Source organism: Heterocephalus glaber, unplaced genomic scaffold (assembly GCF_053883595.1).
Source record: "Heterocephalus glaber isolate CG9 unplaced genomic scaffold, H.glaber_assembly_v1.0 deba00001806, whole genome shotgun sequence".
NCBI lineage: Eukaryota > Metazoa > Chordata > Mammalia > Rodentia > Bathyergidae > Heterocephalus > Heterocephalus glaber.
Window position 1 is genome coordinate 1,705,382 of NW_028258481.1, and position 22,225 is coordinate 1,727,606.

The following is a 22,225-nucleotide window of genomic DNA, read 5'->3' on the forward strand; positions in this document are numbered from 1 at the left end:
CCTGCCAGGCCGCCCACTTCCGCCTCTCCGCTCACCACCCACCCCGCCTGCCCTGGGGAAAGTCAAGACGCCTTAAAACACAACATCAAGCTTTATCTTAAAAAGTAGGGGGTCCTGGGGTTAGGTACACAAAGCACCGAAGTCCTTCGGGTAGTTTAGTGTCAGTCTACAGAGTAGCTTTGGCTGCCGCACCGCGGCTCAGCCTCCGGGTCTCCCCCGGCTCCCTGGAAGGGCTCCAGGACGCAGCGAGGGGCACTGTCCTTTCCCATCAGCTGTGGGGCGGCCGCGGGGACAGGGGACAAAGATGACGATGACGATGACGACGACGGACGATGACGACGGTGCGTGAGGGCCGACAGTATCCGAGGGCTATGTACAGGGCCACGCGAGGCAGTCACTTCATGAACGCCACTTCTGGGATCTCGCCCTTGGCCTGGAAGAGCCCATGGTCAGTGCGCGGGACACACCACCCGGCAGAGGCAGGACCCGGCGCCCTCTCCCGGAGCTGAGCTGCATCCCCAGCCCGTCTTAGTTGGAGTTTCCAGGACTGGCCTCCAACTTGTGTTTTGGTTTTTTTGGAACTGGGGATCGAACTCAGGTCCCTGGGCTTGTGAGGCAGGCGGCGGATCCACTGAGCTAAACCCCCGGCCCTGGCACCAGGGGATTTAACCCTCCAGGAGGCCCGCCCCATAGGCACGTGTCACCACGTCCCGAATCTTACCTTGAGATGAGTGAAGGCCTGGGCAGACCTGGTGTAGTCCCAGTTGTTGTCCTGGAGGCACCTGGTGTGGGAAGCCGAGATGGCACACTGAGAACCAGAGCACAGCCACCCTGACCACTACCAGACGACTGTAGAGCTCTAGACACCGCCCAGGTTTCCCGACAGCTGTGCACTGCTGCACTGAATGTTCCCTCTTTTACATTTTTGGCATTCCTTACTGCCAGCCCTTCCTCAATTTGCCCATGATCCTACACGTGCCCCACACGCACTTCTGGGACCACTCAAGGTTCATGCCAGACTGAGTGGAGAACGTTTGCAACATTTCCTGCTGTTCTGGAGAGAGGGTGGGCACCGGGCTGGAGGACGGCGTGGGTGCAGGCATGGCAAAGGCTCTTTGGATTTCCTCAGGGCTGGCATTCCGCACAAACAGCTCATCATTTACAATACACAGCCTTGGAGAAAAAAAAGAAAAGGAGGAAAAGAAAAAACAGAACAAAACCTTCAATGGCGGGATGGGAATGATCCAGCCCATTTCCAACATTATTCGTCTCCAACACATGACACACAGTCTTTCAATACCTCAGTGTCCCCTCCCACTCTTAGCTATGACCCTTTACCATTTATCTCTTCCCAAGGAGTCCACATTGGAAGGGTCATGGCCCCCGCAGATTACAGATTACACATCACCACACCCCATGGGCAGCTGTTACTAGTCTTTTTTTTGGTACCGGGGATTGAACTCAGGACTTTGTGCTTTCAAGGCAGGCGCCGGAACCACTGAGCTAAATCCCTGGCCCACTAGTCTGTCTTTTATTATCTTCCCAGCAAGAGTTAGGAAGTGAATGCTGTTACACAAACATTCAGAGGAGACTTGCCTGTAGCCTGGAGTGGTAGGGCCAGGATGAAAACCTAGACAGTCAGGACCAGGGCCCCAAGGTCTGACTTACTTTTTTTCCCTAAGATTTTTTTTTTTCTTTTTGGTGCCGGAGATCAAACTCGAGACTTTGCACTTGTGAGGCAGACGCCGGAACCACTGAGCTAAATCCCCGGCCCTGACTTTTTTTTGGGTTACTGGGGATCGAACTCAGGAGCTTGTGCTTGAGAGCCAGGCATGGTGGCACTGAGCTAAATCTCTGGCCCTACCACTGACTTTCCCTTCCAGTTAGCACACTGCTGGCCTTGGACTGGACTGGAACCCAGTGTGGTACAAGACTCACCCTGAATTGCTGGCAGGAACAGCGATGAATGTCCTAGTGAAGGCTCGCAAAGAATCTCGAGACTTTCCATCCACTGGAATGAGAACAGCAAGGACCCTTAGAGCTGGTTACACATAGGTTCTCAAATCATGGCCACTGATACAAAGAACTCTAAGTGGGCCAGACAGGAATGATTCTACATATAAAGGGGTAGAGCATACTGGAGGGTCAGAGGTCAGGGACAGCAGCAATAATAACAGCTACTACCCTAAGCTAGAGCACGTGTGTGCCAGGCCCCAGGTAAAGCCCTTTCTAAGCCTCCTCACTTTCTTTCCACTGTGGCACTCCAAGAGGAACCCCACCTCACAAGTAAGGGATGAATCTAAGGCTCAGGGGTACTGGAACTTGCCCACAGACCCACAGAACAAAGATCAGGATGGGAGGAAGTCAGGGAATAAAAAGATGAGAAGGCAGCTGGGAAGCTAGAGTGCCAAGAAAGATCTCACTAGGGGAAGGATCATGTCATCAAGTTGGGGATCAAAAGTTCTTACCTTCTTTGAAGACTCCATTGACAGAAAAACACAGCAGTGTGCTCTGAAAGAGGGAAAAGCAGCATGCGGTGCAATGTAAGCTTCCTAGCCAGAGCCTGCATCCCCCACCTCCCAACTTCAATTCTAGGCTTCTGCCAAGCCAGACACACTGCTTACTGTCTGGGCACTTATGTCTACCACGAAGGAATTGATGTCATGCTGAGTTTTGGGCAACTCATTGAGAAAGGCAACAACATTGAGCCGTGTGTGCTTCAGTAGCCGGAACCGCAAGGCTGTAGATGAGGGAGAACAAGGCAAGGTTAGGGTGGCCATGCACTCCCGAGCTCTGTAATTCTTTCTCTCCATTCTCTTCTCCCACCCTGTTTTGCTTGTGTCACACACTTACTAGGATCTTTAAGCTTCTTTACATTTCTGCTGTCCTTGAAATACTCAGCCAAGTTGCTCCTGGGGAGTGGGGGGATTGGGTTAGAGCAGGGTGAGTCAGCAGCGCACCCTGTACCTTTGGGAGGAGCCCTGTGGCACTCACCGGGCAGGGTTCTGAGGGATGAAAGGAATGCTCAGCGAACAGCAGGCCCCGTCGTGGTAGGCGTCCAGGAGCCCTTGCCGGTCCCCAGAGTCATAAATTGCATAGTACCTGTGAGAACACAGAAAGAAATGCTGGCCCACTGTAGTGTGCAGTCACAGACAAACTTTGTGGCCACCCAGCCTCAGGGCCCTGGATTACTCACTGCTGTAGGAAGTGCAGGACCAGACTCTTCAGGTTCTCTGTTCCAAAATAGCTGCCCTGAAATCAAGCAGACATTAGCGCACAGAGGCAGCACTCCGCCCACATGCACTCTCACGTCCAGTCATCTTCCTCACCTTGCATGGCGGCAACACTGTGGGAGCTTCCACGTCAAAGGCAATCGGCGGGGGTAACTCGTGGCCATCCTGTGGAAAGATGACAGCTGTGTATAAATCGGAGGGAGGAAAAAGGCTGGGTGTGAAGCAGAGAGCAGAGTTAATCATGACAGGTTAAAGCTAGGTGTAAGGTGTGAAGCCAGGTTTGGCGGCCCATGCCTGCAATCCCGGAATGTAAGAGGCTGAGGCAGAAGGAGCCACAGGGCCAAGGCCAGCCTGGGTTACATAGCGAGTTCAATGCCATCCTGCACTACATAGTGAGACTGAGAAGAAACATAGTGTTCAAGAACCCTGATATATGCAGCTTTTGCCACAGATGTTTTTCTGCGAAGGATTATCATGTTTATCAGCTTCTCAAAGGGATCCAGGTCTTTAATGGCCACATAAAAACAGGCTCAGGCCAGGGATTTAGCTCAGTGGTGCCGCCAGCCTTGCAAGCACAAGGTCCCAAGTTCAATCCCCGGTACCAAAAAAATAGCGCCGGGGATTTAGCTCAGTGGCTTTGCCGCCTGCCTTGCAAGCACAGGGACCTGAGTTCAATCCCTGGTACCAAAAAAAAAATTAAACAAATAAATAAAATAAAATAAAATAAAATAAAAACAGGCTCAGTGGGAGACACTTTGCTTGTTAGGAGAACAAGAAATATCTGGGACTTACCAGGCGTAGTAACTTGGGAAACCGTTCACGAATAGCGCTGTCAAGGATGGGACAGGAGTGAGTGACACCTCGAGCCTAGGGAGCAACCACAGCCACACCCAGGGACAGGCCCTCCCATCCTGCTCGTCACCCAGCCCAGGCTGCATTCAGGGAGAGGTGATCCCTACTTGCTTGGGCACCCAGACCACCAGGCGGCCCTGAAGGCCACCCCTTCCTCTGCCTGCCCAACCCGAGGGTGGCAGGCAGCAGCAAACGGCCTGGGCCTTAAGTCCAGGCCCTCCTTTCCCACCTGGCCCCCCTTACCTTCCACCTACTCACCTGTGCAGCCCCAGGGGGAGGGAGTGGGGTGGGAGCCCAGGGGCTCCGCTGCCTCACCAGGTGTCCATCCGTCCTGCCAGGTCTGGCCTGGGCCAAGACCAGAACACACCACAGGGATGGCACAGTATGTGGGGGCAGGGAATGGGCAAGGCGGGCTCCGGAGAGGTGGTGGCAGAGAAGGAGAGGAAGGAAAAGAGAAGAGAAAAAAGCAGGCGGGGGCAGGGGACGGGTGCAAGGAGGGAAACAGAGGGAAGCAGGAGAAGAAAAAGAGAAAGTAGATACAGGCCAAGAAGCATTCAGAAGAGAAACACCCTGATGCAGCCCTTTCCTTCAGCTGTCCCAGCCCTATGGTCCAAGGGAGAAAAGAGGCAAATCCTGCTGCAGGGCAGTGGGCAGGAGGGTGGGCAGTGGCCACTGACCAGATCTGTCTGCTACCTGGGTCCTGATCTGAGCCAGGCATGGGAAGTCAAACAGCCATGGGGGCCGGAGGCCTCCCTCCGAGGGTGAAGGTTCAGGCGCCTGCAGAGCTGGGGGGGTGAGGGTCTGTGCCCCACCTCTGTTGGCCCCCAAGGTCTCTCCTGATGGCCCCTCTGCGACTGTGCCTGTCTTAGGTTGTTCCTTGCCTGAGGAATCTTACCCGTCTCTGGCTAACCAGCCATCCTCCGGGGCCAAGCAGGGTGACGTGCAGTACGAGTGAGGGGCAGCGCCCCACAAAGTTGTTCTGTCTCCTTGGCAGCCTGTACCCCCATGGCCTCCATGCCCAGCACATGCCCAGGGTTCCCCCATGCCTCTGGTGGGGCCCTGGCTCGTCACGTTTTGAGAACCCAGGATTCTTTTCCAGGGAGGACCCAGATCACAGCACTGGGCAAGCAAGCAAGACAGATGGCACAGTTCCAGCCTCCAGGGGCCTCAGCATGGGCTGCCATGTCCAGGTCACAGCCTTCAGCAAGCGGATCGGGACGAGGTTCCTCTTGACACAAGGGCAAGAGGAGCCATCATGAGAAAGTGAGGGTAGCCCTTTCCGCTCGAGTCCCAGCTAGGTACAGCTTTCTAAGCCCAGGGACACCAGGCTCTTGGTGCAAGGTAACCCCACAGATGGGGCATATACCAGACACCTCTGATCAGAGCAGAAAAGGGGAAGGTCCTTTCCTGGAACAACGGGTAGGGAGATTCTGGAAAAGGCTGCATTAAGGAGAAAGAAGAAAGGCCACAGAATCAGCACACGGCAGTCAGCTGAGAAACAAGCACAGGAGACCTCAGGTCAGAGCTGGGAGACACAGACAGACAAAAGGGAGGAGAACACGGTCTCCCAAAGGACAGGCGGTTCCATCTCAGGGCTGCACGTCTCCTGCAGGTGGCACTGGTCAGGGTGTGTAACCTCAGCCTCCCAGAGGGCAAAGGTCCCCAGGAGGGGGGACAGAGGCCACCACTGACCTGATGTAGGTGGACTGGTCCCGGAAGGTGTCACACAGGGTGTTCCCATCAAGCCACAGCTCTTCTAGTTTCAGCCCTTTTATCTTATCCAACTCCCGCTCAGATTTTAACTGCAAAGAAAGGGGAGGAGTGGGAAGGGGCTGTTAAGGGGAGCAGCTGGGCCTCAGCTCTAAGCTCTGTCTAACCTCCCACATGGCAAGCACGAGCTCCGCATCCTCTACCCAGCTACCAATCCAGTTCTCACTTCGTTTCCAGAAAGGTTGAGGGTCTTCAGGTTGGGCGCCTTCTGCATGATGCTGGACATGTCGTCCAGCTTGTACAGCCTATTGTTGCTCAAGTTCAAGGACAAGAGCTGCAGGAAAAGGAGCAGTGAGGGCAGTGGCACTGGTGAGTGGCCCAGGGCAAATCTGAGCCCTGGTCATCCTGCCCACCGTACCCACCCAGAGCCTACCTCAGGGATGTTCTCCTCAATGATTCGCAGGGTCGCCGCCATACAGCTTCGACGATTCAGAACAACATCAATATTCTGGGCCACCAAATCTTCAGGAAGCAAACAGGGAAGTCTGAGAGACCAGCTGGGCCAGCATCAGCACAAAACCATCCTCACACTTCCCCTGCCCAACAGAGCCCTCTACCTACAGCCAGCTGAGAATCATTGCCATCAGCCGTACCTGGGTCTGAGCGGAGCCCCTTGAGGTCCAGTGCCTGCTGGGAGCCATCATATCGTTTGCTCATGACCAGCTGCAGAGGAAGAAATGGAGTTCGGGGGTCACTGGGGCTGTGTGAGGTGAGAAGAGAGAAGACTGGGCTGAACACTCGCTCCATGAGGCGGCCTCACCTTTAGCTGCTCCACTTGCTCTGGCTTCAGTTCATTCTGTACAGTTTGGGGTGCAGCAGAAGAGTTAATGATGATCGAGATCTGGAGAAAAGACAGATGGCAGCATAAACTCCAGAACGCCCGAGCCCACAGACTTGTCCCTGTCCTGTGCACCTGGCCCTACTCTAGCTACACCACGCCTTGGCACATACCTTCCGGTTGTCTCGGTCCACAATCTTGCAGTTCACAGCCTTTAATGCAGAGGCAGTGCTGGCATCCTCCACAAAAAACTGGGCCCGTGTGTTCTCATAGTGAAACTATAAAAGAAGGAAACAAGACAGACTCAGCTGGGTGCAGTGGCACACACCCGTAATCCAAGAACTCTGGGAGGTTAAGGGAGAAGGACTGCAAGTCTGAGCCCAGAAGGAGCAATTTAGAGACTTAGCAACAATCTGTCTCAAAACAAAAAAAGGGATGGGATGTGGCTCAGCCCACAGGCCCTGGGCTCAAAATCCAGTACTAACCAAACCAAACCAAACCAAACCAAACCAAACCAAACCAAACCCAGCATAAGAACTAGAGCCCAGAACTCAGCCCAGCTGGCGCCCAGGTCGTGTCTTTCTTACCTCCACAGGGGTGAAAGGGATGCTGCACTTGCTCTGAATCATGCTCAGGAGCCATGACTTCTCATATTTTTTGCCAGAAGGGATCTAATGAGAAGAGCAAAAAGGGGCAGTATGCACCAAGGCAGAACAGCTGACCTCATCCAGCACCCCTCTGTTCCTTCTGCCAAACTCTCAAAAAGATTCTGCAGGTCTATTGTGCAGCCCAATGGGACAGCACATGGTTCACATGTGCACAACCCTGCACTGGGGTCCCAGGACCACAAAATTTAAAAAATAAAATTAGCCAGACATGGTGGTGAACACCTGTAATCCCAGCACTTGGCGGGCTGAGGCAGGAGGACTGCTGCAAGTGCGAGGCCAGCCTGGGCTACACAGTGAGTTCAAGGCCAGCCCAGACTATATAGCGAGACCATCTCAAAAAAAAAAAAAAAATTTTTTTTAAATTATTAAAGTTCGAAGATAGTAATGGTACCCTTCCTGGACCCCCAGAGGACTACAGGGAGGGGATCTGAAACCCCACACTCAGCGCGAGCCCAATGGACCACCCAAGGGAGTCATCACATCTCCAGTCACCCTGCCCATCCCCTGTGACCCTTCTTTGAACCTCAGTTAGTAAGTAAAAATGCATACTGGCTAGTGGGCTTAACAGTAGGTGAATGTTTGTGGGAAATGGGAAACACTTTCCTCCGCCCACCCTCTACCCCCCAACTTTCCCATGGTACTCACTGTAATCTTAAACCAGTTCTTGGAGGCCCCATCCTGGCTAGTGCCAGCCCCTCCTCTCTCTGGAGGAGCTCTGTCCCTCCGAACAGTAACGTGAATTCGATCTCGATCATGCCATGTGTCACCCCGCCGGTTAGGTCGAGAGGTATAGGGGTTGCTGTGGGAGAGTGGAGAATTTGAGGTCCATAAATACTAGGAAAGACCACCCTGTTGTCTAAGGGGACTAAGGCTAATCTACAACTTCAAACTCGTCCTGATTAAGAGAGACAAAGAAGGCACCACAGCCTTGTAAATGTAACGATCCAAGAGGAAGAGATGACAATCATAAATACATTCGCACCAAATACCAGTGCACCCCAACTATGAAAAACAAATATTAGTGGATGAAAAACCAAAATAAACAAATAATGCTATTGTAATAGGGGATCTCAATACCACACTGTCACAAATAGATCAAGTAGACAAAAAACCAACAATGAAAAGTCAGAACTCAATCAAATTTTTTTTTTTTTAACTAGGGATTGAACTTAGGACTTTGTGCTTGAGAGGCAGGTGGTGGAACCACTGAGCTAAATCCCTGGCCCTCAACTAAACTTTTGAACAAATGGATTTAATAGATGTCTACGTGTTTTCTGGTGGGAGCAATTCTACATAATTTTGGGGAAAAAATCATTTCACAATTTAATTATGATTACGCCTTGTTTTCCTGCCTAAAGGCTGGCTATAGGATGTCCAGACAAAACTCCATTTTCACCTCTGGTCACAGCTAAGACCTCAATGACCTGGTGATGCTGTGATGCTCCAGGGCAGGATTACATCAGCTGAAGACAAGCAGGAGAGGAACAAAATCTTCATCTGCATAAATTCCTCATTCTTCTAGGATTATCACCACAGCCCTCCAAGTCACATTTTACTCCTGATGTACCAAATAAATGTGGCAAGCTCGTTTGTCTTTGCTGCCCAGAGCAGCATTGATCAGTCCCAAAGCTCAGCTTCTTCTCTAAGTCTCAAGTTTCCTTTTTTCCTTTTCTTTCTTTTTTTTTGTACCAGGGATCGAACTCTGGACCTTCACTTGTGAGGCAGACAGTGGAACTACTGAACTAAATCCCCAGCCCTTTCCTTTCTTTATTAGTTAATTCGCCTTCAGGGCCAGGGATTTAGCTCAGTGGTTCGGCCACCTGCCTCACAAGCGCAAGGTCCCAAGTTCAATCCCCGGTAACAAAAAAAAAAAAGTAGTATAAAAATTAATTCGCTTTGTGCTGTCCGGGCTCACAGGAGACCAGGGCTCACTGCATGAATTCTGGTAACATCCTCTTTCTCTGTCCCCTACAGTGTTCCACCCTAGAAGATCAGAATACACATTCTTAGCTGCACACAGGACATTCTCCAAAACAGACCACATACTAGCTCATAGAATATGCTTAAGGAAATGGAAAGGAATTGAAATTATCTCATGCATATTATCAGATCATAGAGCAAGGAAACTGGAAATCAATGGCAAAAAACCCCACAAAAACTTCATAAACACATGGAAAATAAACAACACCCTCCCAAACAACCAATGGGTCACAGGTGAAATTAAAGAACTTAGACATTTTTCTACAATTAAACGATAATGCCGATACAACATACCAGAACTTATGGGATGCAATGAAAGCAGTCCTAGGAAGGAAGTTAGGGCAGGGAATACCCATATCAGGAAAACAGAGTGGGCTCAAATAGACAACCTAATATTGAACCTTGAGTTTCTAGAAAAAAAAGAACAAGTCAAGCCCAAGGCTCCTACGAGAAAAGAAATTATAGTGATCAAAGCAGAAATTAACGCAATGGAGACTAAGAAAATAATACAAAGAATCAATGAATTGAAGAGCTTTTGTTCTTTTTTTTTAATATTCCAGCATTATTTATTTGATCAAAATAAAAAACTTTCCATCACTACAAACAGCACAGCTACCATTGTTTACACATCTATTTTCATGACGTGCCAACATTTTGCATCCCGTGTGAAACATTTGGTTTAAACAAATCTCAAAAATTCTCTATTTTATTTCCTATCTTCTCTTCTGTTGTCTCCTATCCTCTGAGAACACTTTTGTTAATTGCTGTAAGATTTCCGAGACACCTAAACAATATGGAGGACAGCAGGGAATAGCATGAGATTACAATGCATAGGGGATGAATGGCAAACCCAACTTTGGCTAATGTCATTGAGAACAACATAGAAGTGAGAGCAGAGATATTCCAGGAGCGGGCAGTGAATCTATGTCCCCACTTATTGGAAGCAAACATGGAAGTTACATACATAATAAACTCTTGGAGGTTAAAGACATCAAACACAATCACTATTTAAAATAAACATGCATGATGAGTATCAATTGGCCATGTACTGTACATGTAGCTGATGACTCAAATATCCACCTCTAGTTTCCTAATCTGTTCTTACTATAGGGGCTATTTGCACAGCCATCCAATGCAGATTAGTAAATACTGACATCACAAGACTGACATGCAGGGATGGGAGGAAAACCCACAGTTGTGCTTCTACCTTCCCTAAAGTTCTGAGCTGGGGGTGGATAAGGGAAGTTCTAAAAAGAAGTTCAAATGTAACTTGGAGAGCTGTCAAGCCACATTTTCCACTCATCAGCTGGCTATGCTGCTACTTTTCTAAAGAGAGGGTGCTCCGAGGTTACCCTCAAATGAGCACCATCTTCCCAGGCTATTCTGTTCCATTAAACACAGTGTTACTGCCTTAATCAAGGTGCTTCTGCTTATCAGTGAGCGCTGAACCCTATCCTTCTTACTTCTAGCCATAACTGCCTCTTCCTCATCATTTTATGTGAGAGTTTCCAAACCTGTGTGTCAGGTCCAGGTCTTGGTTTATATGGGAAATGAGCGGGCTCTGGAAAGGCCTAGGTAGGAGGTACAAGGTTTGCTTGTGTGGCTGTGGATGGTAGAAAAGGAAAGGCAGAGATAAGGACAATGGGAGAGAACACAGAGTTTAAATCTGTAAGGACAGTTTAGCTCAAAGGTAAAAATAAGGCAGACTGATCCATTCGTATTGCATTTTTTCTTTATATAGATTTTTTAAAAAATTATGGTTCTATATTTGCACATAGCCTGAGAAAATGGATCATAGTAGTGTTAGGATTATGCAACCTACAGAAAAGTCTAATAGTTTAAACTGATGAGGATGAACATTGAAAAACTCTCATCAAGTTACTCCAAAAAGATATGGACACTGTACAGACATAGACAAGTCAGAGCTTTTCTTATCACACCCTCTGCTATGCCACAGGGCTGAGTAGAGTTGGTGGTAGGTAATTACAACTCAAGCAACTACTGCTTTGTCTTCTAGGGCTTTTGTTGAAAGGTGTGCACTACGATCTGATTCAGTACATACCCAGCTACACTGAGCTTTTGACTTTTGTCACACAGTAAAGAAAGGCTGCACCAGACACGACACTCACATCCATTCCATTCATATGCCCCACCCACAGTCAGAATGAAATAAAAATCACAAGAAGGTGTCGGTGGGGAAGAACATTATAAAGGTTATAAAACTTTATCTTGAGAGGGCCCTGAGAGTTTTTCCCCTTAAGCTTAGGTGTAAAAGGCAATGAACAAGGTTCTCTTGTTCCTTAAGTGCTTTGTGCAACAAGTTCCATGTCAATGCTGAAATCTTTTTTAGAGGAATCTTTGGACAGAGTCAAAAGTCTTCCTCCAGAGTTCCGGTCTCCTATGTAGCCGATTTTGGTGGTAGCTGCTTTCCTGTTATCCTGCAGAAATTCCATGTGAGCTAATATAGCTCTTGCTCCCGTGATGGTTATTAGGGCTAGTCCTGCAGACCTGCATCCAACTGCCCTCAGAGTCTCTTGGCTTCCAGGAAGGATCATCTGGGTGAAACACTAGGGCTGGGGAAGGAGCACGAATTCCTGGGTGACTGAAAGGGGATGGCTGAGGCTGTGGGGGACCTTTTGGGGCTGCACAAGTCCCCAATGTGCAGCTTCCACAGCAGTTCCTCATTCTCCATGGAGAGTCGTTTGTTGACTTTTGACTCCTTCTCCAGGGACTCCTGCAGCACGGCCTGCTCAGTGGAAAGCTGCCTTGAAACTGCCATGTGCTTGTCCATCCAAGCTTTTAATTCTTCGTTCTCCTGCTGGGATCGCTTCAATTTGTTAACCAGAGCTGTGTTGTTGTCCACCACCACACCAGTTTTTCCATTTTCATCAGCTTGACATCCTGCTGATGCAGTTTCTCATTCTTGATCTCTAACAGAGCTTTCAGGCTTTCTAGTTCTTGCTCCAGATACATGATCTCAGGGTTTTTGAAATTTGCCTTCTCTCTTGATACTCTTTTCTGTTCTTCTGATTTCAGCTTTTCATTCAAAGCATCATTTTCACTCTTCAGATCACTGATTGGTTTCTCCAATGATTCCTGCTTCTCATAAAGTAAATTCTCAAGTGATTTCTTTTCCATTTCATGGCTTTTCTTGATTTCTGAAAGGGAAGTTTCATAGGCTTCCTTTAGCAATTCTATTTTCTCCGAGTGGCTAGCTTCAACTTCCAACTTAGAGGTTTCATGGGCAGCATTTAAGTAGTCAAACTGCTCTTGCAACTGAGCTTTATACTTCTCTGCTTCTTCAATGTTAATGCTCTGAAGCTTTTCACATTACCCACTGCAAAATTCCTTAAGCCGATTTTCTAGCTCTGTTCGATCAGTCTGGTGCTGCTGGTTTAGCTTCTGGACAAATGCTTCATATGCTGTTTGCAACTCATTCCCGGCTTTTTCTAATTTCTCACAGGTGGTTGAAGCACCTACTAGCTCTCCCTGGAGGTTAACAAGTTCTTGAGATAGGGTTTTGTGTTGTTTCAGGGCTTCCTCCCGCTCAGACAGCAGGTGCTGGGTCACAACTGTTAATGCTTCCAGCTTGATATTGCCCATGGGAAAGAAGCTGCTTGAGATGCAGGATAAATGCACTTTGGCTCTCACATTTCGTTTTATACTAAGCCAAGTCTAGTGCTTTTTCAGAGGACAGCACATCTGGAGATGTCTGTGTCTGGAAGCATAGACTCCTGGGATTCTTTTGCTTGCCCTTTTCAACTGCATTAAAAGGTGTGAATAGATTTTTCCTTGAAGGACCTTTTGTAGGAGTTTTCAGTAAGTGTACATGAGCTCTGGGTACCAAAGTCTTCAAACATAAGGATCCAGAGCCATTCTGAAATGCTGGTTTTAGGGGCTTCTCCTCATACTGATGACAGCAGCATGACGAGAATTATTGCTGTAGGTGCTCAGATCACTGTGGGTGCTGCTAATTGATGGGGTGCTTCCTGTTCTCCGTAGCACTGAACTTTTCAAAGATGCACTGGACTTAAGAAGTGGTCTAGGCAAATTCATCCAAGATGGCTGTGCACTTTTCAAAGATGTAGCTTTTCCAGAGCTGGACAAACACCTGATTCTCTGAGGAGATAAGGCTAGATCAGAACTGAGTTTTCTACTGTCACTGTTCCGCCTCAGACAGGAAGCAATAGGTGCCACTTTGGCTTTTGGACACGGTGTTTTCCACAAACTGCAAGAGTCAGGCTTGGATATACTCCTACCTGAGGTAGTGGTAGTTTTTGAAGCAGAATCCAAAAACAGAGAACCATATTCAAAGGCCTCATTCATAACTTCCTTTTTCAGCTCTTGTTTTTCCATAGGTATTTCATTTTTTTTCACCCTTCTTTTCAGGGTGGGTCCTATCAATGTTAGAAGCACACATCATCCCCAAACATTCTGTACTTTCCATTTTAACAGGGAGTATGCCTTTGATCTTCTGAAAAAATGCAGCTAGGGACCCAGTCTCACATACTGAATGAGAACTTGTTTTGTCAACATCTTCCTGATTTGATTTCATGGCAGATGTTGTTCTTGGAACCCGGTGTGAAGCATTTTTAGAATGAATTGTAACATGCACAGCCTGGCTAGTAATGAGTTTATTAAACTGCTGCTTATGAGTCTTGTTAATTAGGATTTCTGCTCTTGTGTCTGCATTCAAGTCAGATCTTGGTGTTTTGCTCAAAGCTGTCAACTGTCTTGAGGAAGACACTGCTGAGGGTGAGGTGGCCGCACTGGTCAACTGAGGCTTGGGTGTGACCTTAGATAAAGCAGGGTCTTTGGGCTGCAACACTAGTCTAGACACAACTTTCGCTTTGACATTCTTGAAGTTTGGTCTTGGGTAACTTATAATTTCAGTTTTTCTAAACTTGATGCCAATAGGGGTATTTGTTTTAGTTGCTGATTTTCCCAGACTAGCCTTAGATAAGCTCATAGGTGTCCCCTTCAAGTTGGGTAAATTTTTAGGCTCTCGATTACTCTTCTCCACTTTATTACAGCTCTCTGTTGATTGGATTGGTGAAGAAGTAAAGCTCACACCTGTGGGTTCTACGACTGGTGCTGACATGCAAGCTGTGTTATTTGTGCTAATAATCATTTCATTTGCACGTCAAGACATTTTAAACAATGAAACTGTCTTTTGTCCCGGTGAACAACTTTGTGTCAATTCTACAGTACTATTTTGGGTTTCCAAACCCTTCTCATTAGAAGCAATTTTTGGATCTTCAGTCACAGTGATATTTGCTCTGAGTCCAGCACTTTGTCTTTACTTTTTTCAAAAGCTGGAACCAGTAAGCGCAAGGAACCTGAGTTTGATTCCTGGTACCGCCCCCCCACAAAAAACAAAAAACAAACAAACAGAAAAAAGCTGGAACCAGTAAAGGGCATTCATCATCAATAAGACAATTAGACACTGTCTCTCTTAGATTTTGGCCCATTTCCTTTGGACCATATGAGCTTTGTGAATGTGTTTCACTATTTGGTTCATCTTTAGATAAACAAGAGAGCTCTTGTAATACAGACCGACTGGGGACTTCCATGCCATCAGAAACTGGTGTTAGAGCTTGTATCTCTTTTTCTCCAACTAGTCTTTGCTGTGACCCATCTGTGTAGTCATTGGCAACCTTTCCTGAAGAATACTGACACTGCTTTCCAATATCTGGAACAATATCAGTATGCATCACATCATCAGAAAATGCTGTGTTTAACTTGTGTTGTGGGCCTCTGACCCTGTGCCTTTAGGGTTTTCAAAGCTTTCTCTATTCTAACCAATTTCTCTTACATGCATCTTATCAGAATTGGATAATGTCCAAGTGGAACAGGATGAAGGAGGTGTATTTCCACTTCTCACACTGGCTGGTTGCAGATCTCCAGGGGTATGCAAAGACTGACAGTTTTCAAAGACATGGTGTGTTATAAAGGTGCAGTTTACTTTGTCTGCTTTCAGGTCAAATGTTTGGTTTAACTCTGAGGCAGCAGGAGAGTCTATAGAGTTCAGATCATTATCACACTTCTACACAAAAGTCAGAGATGGCTCAACATTCTGGTCCTGAAGTGCTTCTAGCGAATGACAATTACTATGCAGATACTCAGGCTCCTCTGTATTTACAAGTGCAGAAGACTGACATGTGGGATCTTTATGCTTGTCTAACATCTGCTGACTAATGAAAGCACTTGAAGACTTTTGGTGATCCAGTACTTCAACACACTGAGGGCCTAAAGAAATACTTTCATCACTGTCTACAGCAGGGTCCATTTCATAATCAATTACCATGTCATCTGGGTTGCCAGAACTCCAATTCACATGACTAGTTGAGTTCTGTGTAGATGGTGATATTTGGTTGTATGTATATGTTTCCATTTTTATCACCGACAAAAAAGGAATGTAATTCATCTTCTGTCTTATCACCTAAATTATCATCATTCATCCTGAATATTAACCTTAAACATCTGCCATTTTATTTCTTCTTCAATTCCTTTCAAATGAGAGGGAAGGAAAAATTGTCTGTCTCCAAACTTTTTCAGCACCGTAGAAAGTTTTTTAGTCTAAGATGGTTTGAAGGTGAAATAATGTGTTGTTCCCTCAAATAGAATCAGATTTTGTCTTCCTGGCACTTGGATTTGAAGCAGCTGGTTGGGCACACTGTGTCCTAGACTCCTTGGAACTGAAGCACATATTAGTGCAGCAGCCTCCTTCCTCTGTGCACCAGAAGCAGGGGAAGCGACTCTCTTCAGGGAAGAGTGGGGCAGATGCACTGCAGTGCCGGGAGCCACTAGAGCCTGGGGCAGGGAGCCGAGCACTGGAGCCTGGCCCCCGGCACCCTTGGCAGTGGCACTCGAGGGGTCGCCAGCGGGGTCTGCACCTGGGGCATAGCTCGACCCCACCAGCAGCTCCCGGAGGAGCTGCTGCCCAGCCAGAGCTTGTTCTTTGGTTTTTTTTTTTTGGTACCGGGGATTGAACTTGGGACCTTGCGCTTGCGCGGCAGGTGCCGGAACCCCTGAGCTAAATCCCCGGCCCCAAAGAGCTTGTTCTTTGAAAGAGTACATGAAATTAACAAACCCTTAGCCAAACTTATGAGAAAAAAAAGGAGGACCACGGATTTAGTTCAGTAGTACTACACCTGCCTCGTAAGCGCAAGGTCCTGAGCTCAATCCCCAATACAAAAAAAAAAAAAAAAAGACTCAAATCCATGCAGTTAGGAATGAAAAGGGTGAAATCACAACAGATCTTGCAGAAATCCAGAACATCACTATCTACTTCAAGAACTTTTATTCTAGTAAGAGGGAAAACACAGAAGAAATGGACAGATTTCTAGAAACATATGAATTACCAAAGCCGATTCAAGAAGACATAAAAATTCTAAACAACCCAGTATCAGTCAGTCATTGAACCTGAAGATGTAGTTAAAAACATACCAACAAAGAAAAGCCCAGGCCCTGATGGATTCACTGCTGAATTCTACAAGAAATTTAGAGACCTAATGCCGCTACTTCTCAAACTCTTTAATGAAATTGAATGGGAAGCAATACTCTCAAATTCATTCCTAGAAGCAAGTATTACCCTGATACCAAAAACAGAAGGATCCAATCAAAAAAGAGAAGTACAAGCACATCTACCAAATGAACACAGACGCAAAAATCTTCAGTAGGATTCTGGCAAACAGAATGCAGCAAATCATCAAGGTTATACACCATGACCAAGCTGGATTCATCCCAGAGATGCAGGGATGGTTCAACATACACAAATCAATAAATGTAATACACTATATTGACAAGGCCAAGGCCAAAAACCATATGATCATCTCAATAGATGCAGAAAAAGCATTTGACAAAGTCCAACACCTGTTTGTGATAAAAACCCTACAGAAAATTGGAATAGATGGTCTTTATTTCAATCTGGTAAAAGCCATCTATGACAAACTAACAACCAACATCATACTAAATGGTCAAAAACTGAAAGCCTTCACTCTAAAATCAGTAACAAGACAAAGATATCCACTGTCACCACTCTTATACAATACAGTTTGGGAAACATTAGCCAGAGCAATTACACAAGAGAAAGAAATAAAAGGAATAAGGATAGGAAAGGAAAAAGATTATCATTATTTGCGGACGACATGATACTCTACACAGAAGACCCCAAAAACTCCACCAAGACTTCTAGATGTAATAAACAAATTCAGTAATGTAGCTGGATACAGAGTCAACTCTCAAAAATCAATAGCATTCCATCACGCAAAAAACAAAGTGACTGAAAGAGAAATTAGGGAAACCACACCTTTCATAATAGCATCCAAAAAAATGAAATACCCAAAGCTTTTTTTTTTTTTTGTGGTACCACAGATCGAACTCAGGACCTTGAGCTTTCAAGGCAAGTATGGTGCCCCTGAGCTAAATCCCTGGCCCACCCAAAGTTTTTGTACATGGGGGAGGGAGCCTGAAGGGGGGGAATGGGATAAAATAAAATAAATTTTATTTTCTAAAAACCCTAGGAATCAATGTAACAAAGGAAGTAAAAGACCTCTACGCTGAAAACGACAGTACTTTTAAAAAAGAGATCGAAGAGGATATCAGAAAATGGAAAGATATCCCTTGTTTCTTGGGTAGGAAGAACCAATATACTGAAAATGGCCATAATTCCAAAATTGTTACACAGATTTAATGCAATCCCAATCAAAATTCCAACAGCAGGGTCGGGGATTTAGCTCAGTGGTTCCACCGCCTGCCTCGAAAGCGAAGGTCCTGAGTTTGATCCCCGATACCAAAAAAAAAAACAAAAAAAACAACCCTCCCAAATTTAAAGCCCTACTCCAAAAACAGGCATCTGAAATGAACAGACATTTCTCAGATGAAGAAGGAGAAATGGCAAATATGAAAAAATGTTCAACATCAGCGGTCACTCAAGAGATTAAAACAATGCTGAGATTCCATCTCACTCCAGAAAGAAAGGCTGCTATCAAGAAATCAACCAATAACAAATGCTGGAGGTGCTACAGGGAAAAAGGTAACCTTCTCCACTGTTGGTGGGAGTGTAGACTGGTGCAAGCACTGTGGAAATTAGTATGGCGATTCCTCAAAAAACTAAAACTAGAGGTTCCACTCAATCCAGCTATTTCCCTTCTTGGTATCTTCCCAAAGAATTAAAAGCATCATACCACAGTGATACATGTGCAGCCATGTTTACAGGGCCAGTTTGTAATAGATAAATCTTGGACACAGCCCAAATGCCCACCAACAAATCGATAAAGAAGATGTGGTTTTTTATACAATGGAGTACACTTCTGTGCCATAAAGATGAGCTTGAGACATTTCTAGGTAAATGGATGCACCTTGAGACCACACTCTTTAAGTGAAATAAACCGGACACACATGTTTAAATACTGCATTGTTTCTATAGTGTGAAAATCCGAATGTGGAAATAAGGACTAAAACGTGTAACAGATATTGAGAAACAGGAAGAAAATATTCAAACAAGAAAGGGAAAAAGGGAGGGGGAGGGAAGAAGGAAAGAAAAAACAAGAGTAAAAAAAACAGAAGGAAAAAAAGGAAACAAAGTTTTTGTACATAAGGAGGGGAAACCAATTGAAGGGAGGTGGAGGGAATGGTTAAAAAAGGAAGATAGGGGCCGGGGGTTTAGCTCCGTGGTTTCCCCACCTGCTGCGCAAGTGCAAGGACCCGAGCTTGATCCTGGTACCAAAAAAATAAAAAACAAATAAAAAAAAGAAGATATATCATGTACTACAGATTCCCTACAATGAACGTGATCATTATGTGTATCTAAAATGTACCAATAAAAAAATTAGTCTAGTATCACTCTTCCAGGCAGAAAGAAAAATGGTAAGAGCAGTAAAAGATTAGGGCCAGGGATTCAGCTCAGTGGTTCCACTGCCTGCCCTGCACACGCAAGGACTGGAGTTTGATCCCTGGTACCAAAAAAAAAAAAAAAAGAGTAGTAAAAGATCAATATGATCTACTGAGCCACTACTCAAAGCAGACCAACTCTCACTTACTATCGTACTCGGGGACCGTCCAGGGCTTCACTCATAGCCACATCCCCATCGTCTTCTTCAAGCCGGGAAGACCGAACACCTCTTCCAGACCGACGATTCCCGTCACCATACTTCCATCGGAAAGGACCCCGGCCTTTCTTTCTTCTTTGAGGGAAGCTAGCACGGTCATCATGCTCTGGGGGGGAAACAGGTACCCAAATCAGTACATTCATCACTGATGTAGCTATCTTCTTGTGGCCACTTCTTTTTAGTACCATAAACTACCAAAAGAGATACATACTAACTACAGAAGCCACCTCCATGTAACTGCTTGGCCTTTCCAGAGGAAAGAACTCTCTTTGGGATGGGACCATCAAAACTGTGTATGTAGGGCTTTTGAAAAATGAAACAGACAGGAACCACAAAGAAGAAGAATGTAGAAGTGTGAGCAACCCAAAATGTAACTGGTCACAAATCAGACCCCTGAAAGCTACCTGAAATCTACCACTCAGTACTTCTGTACAGTACAAATGCCAGTCACAAATATAACCACTTTAAGGGATGCCTAAAGAAATCTACTTGTTCTCAAACTGCCACTCTGCAGTTTGTGAAATGCTTTGGGTTTTCTTAACCAGAAATGCCCTTTAACTTGGAAGAGAACACCAAGACTCAGAATCTGGTGGTAGCTTTGTATTAGGGAACTGTACCAAGGGTCCAGGAATTCACTCCAAGAATGTGATCTGACTCCTGCTGTCCAGAAACAGGTTCTAAATTTTTTTTTTTTTGGACAGGGTCTATGCAGCCTCTGCTGGTTTTCAACTCACCATCCCCTTGCATCAGCCTCCTGAGTGCTAGGATTACAAGGTATGTCGTCTACGAGAAGTCTACGCAGCCTGATGTGGTGTTGCAAGCCTGTAACTCCAGCACTCTGAGAGGCTGAAGTGGGACGAATGCAAGCAAGTTCAAGCCTATCCTGGGCAACTCAGCGATTTAGCAAGGCTCTGTCTCAATAAAAAAATTAAAAGGCTTGGGGATGTAACTCAGTGTGAAGACCCTGGGCCAGCAGGGGTGGCAAAAACCTATAATCCCAGTGCTGTGGGAGGCTGAGGCAAGAGAATATCGAGCCCTGCCTGGGTAATTTCGTGAGACCGTGTCTCAAAAAATAAAAAGAGCTGGGGATGTAGTTAGGTGGAGTGCTCTCCTAACAGCCATGAGGCTGTGGGTTTAGACTAGAGCATCGCGCGCAAAAAAAAAAAAAAAAAAAAAAAAAGTTCATGGGGCTGAGGATCTACCGTAGTAGAGCTCGCAGGCCCCAACACAAATTTAGTTTTAAAAATTTACAGTTCTAAAACGTCCATGACTTCCACGGAAGCCTACGGAGTCCCTGGCACGGACCTCAACAACTGTCCCGAGGAGACAGAAGACACGAGTGGAAGGGACCCGGGCCGAGCTCAGGGTGACAAGCAATCGCCTCCACCAACCTCGGGGACACCAGGCCGCGGGGTCCGCTCCCCGCGGCCTCCGCCACCGTCCGAGCCCTGGGCTGCCCCTCGCCGGCCTGCCCGGCTCTCGGGTGTCCCGCCTGCGTTGTCCCGCCTGCTCTCCCCGACCCGCCGCCCAACACTGACCGTTGTATGACTTCCCCTGGTCCGCCATGGCAGCGTGGAAGGCGGCCAGGCTAGTTCTCCGTGGCTCTTCAGTCGCCCGGCGCTCCGGCGCGCAAGACGCTACAGAAGAACGCCCGGCGCCGCCTTTATCCCCGAAGAGCTGCGCGAGTAGCCGACGTCGCCGGAGGTGGGCGGAGCCAGCACCCCTTTGCGCTTGCGCAGCCGCGTCGCCACGGGCCAGGGCACCCATAGGTGGCAACAGGGACGTGACCAACCAGTTTTCTGCGCGTGCGCACACGTCAGTACCGCCCCGGGGTGTTTGCGACGCCCTAGGGCAGGGAGGTGCGGTTGGGCCAGTATCGCCCCGGGCCATGTGCAGCGCCCTAGGGCAGGGAGGTGCGGTTGGCGGAAGCAGGGGAGGCGCGGCCCCTGGCCACTTTCAGTGGACCCAGCTTCCGCTGAGGCCAGTCCCAGCCCCCTGCAACCCCAGGCGTCCCTGTCCTCGCGATGGATTATGAGAAAAATACAAGACTAGAGTGAAAACGGGCGTAGTGAACGCGTCGGTTAATTCCAGCAGTTAGGAAGCTGAGGGAGTAGCACCGCAATTCAGACGGCAGGTCGGGCAATTTAGAGTCTCAAAAAAATAAGAAAGTGGGAGGCTAAGGCAGGAGAATCATTGAGAGTTCGAAACCAGCCTGGGCTACATAGTGAGTTCAAAACGTGAATTAGTGAGACCCTGTCTCATAAAAAGGGCTCGCCCTGTAAAGCGGAAGAGCCAACCTGGTTTCCATCCCCCTTGGGAGCGTCACTGGCCTCAGTTCCAGGCGGCAGAAACCTTAACTAGCTTTTTCTCCTCTACCTTTCAGCTCAGTAAGGCTAGTACATCGTTTAAACGTACCAAATATTTGTGAAATAAATGGGTTTCTGTCGCAAGAACGCCTTCCACACCAGATTTAAGGCCGGCGAGCGCCCCGCCCCACGGACTCCACACCCATCAGCTGTCAGTTGGGCATCACCTGTCACCTGCTCGCCAGGGTCCACACCCCAACCATCCTCACCCGTCCTGCGACCTGCGACCTCCGCAGCTGGAATTCCCTCTCCCAGCTGTGAGCTGGAGGCTCAGGGACCTCTGGGTACAGTCGAAGGTCCCAATCCAGGGCAGGGCCACACAGTAACCCCCCCCCCCCCCGCCGGGTGTCCTAGCAGGGCCCCTCCATTTTCCCGTGAGCGGTTTGCAAGGACCAGGAGCCACAGCTAGAGCTGGCAGATGAGGAGCAGGGCCCACGGGATCTGGATGAAGTGGGTCCAACTGCTC

The 22,225-nt window shown here is 47.4% G+C and overlaps 1 protein-coding gene and 2 pseudogenes across 2 annotated transcripts; all 3 read right to left on the reverse strand.

Annotated features, from left to right (window-relative positions):
- Positions 1–72: 72 nt before the first annotated feature.
- On the reverse strand, positions 73–21,116 carry Nxf1 (nuclear RNA export factor 1). Of its 2 annotated transcripts, none has more exons than XM_004874408.3 (21): positions 20,932–21,116; positions 19,325–19,499; positions 7,947–8,100; positions 7,221–7,304; positions 6,807–6,911; positions 6,616–6,696; positions 6,449–6,518; positions 6,229–6,317; positions 6,022–6,129; positions 5,778–5,887; positions 4,026–4,062; positions 3,330–3,398; positions 3,197–3,252; positions 2,995–3,102; positions 2,854–2,912; positions 2,625–2,740; positions 2,469–2,511; positions 1,939–2,011; positions 991–1,173; positions 722–782; positions 73–433 (listed from the first exon to the last, which is right to left on the reverse strand). In XM_004874408.3, the coding sequence occupies exons 1-21, from the start codon at positions 20,957–20,959 to the stop codon at positions 395–397; spliced, it is 1,848 nt and encodes a 615-aa protein (XP_004874465.1). In that variant the 5' UTR covers positions 20,960–21,116; the 3' UTR covers positions 73–394. The 2 variants fall into 2 exon arrangements, with proteins under 2 accessions (XP_004874465.1, XP_087059800.1); XM_087203674.1 differs by having other exon boundaries at positions 110–433; positions 4,026–4,100; positions 5,762–5,887.
- Positions 11,685–12,998, reverse strand: LOC110343882 (microtubule-associated tumor suppressor 1 homolog pseudogene; annotated as a pseudogene).
- Positions 14,370–15,877, reverse strand: LOC147820702 (microtubule-associated tumor suppressor 1 homolog pseudogene; annotated as a pseudogene).
- Positions 21,117–22,225: the final 1,109 nt, after the last annotated feature.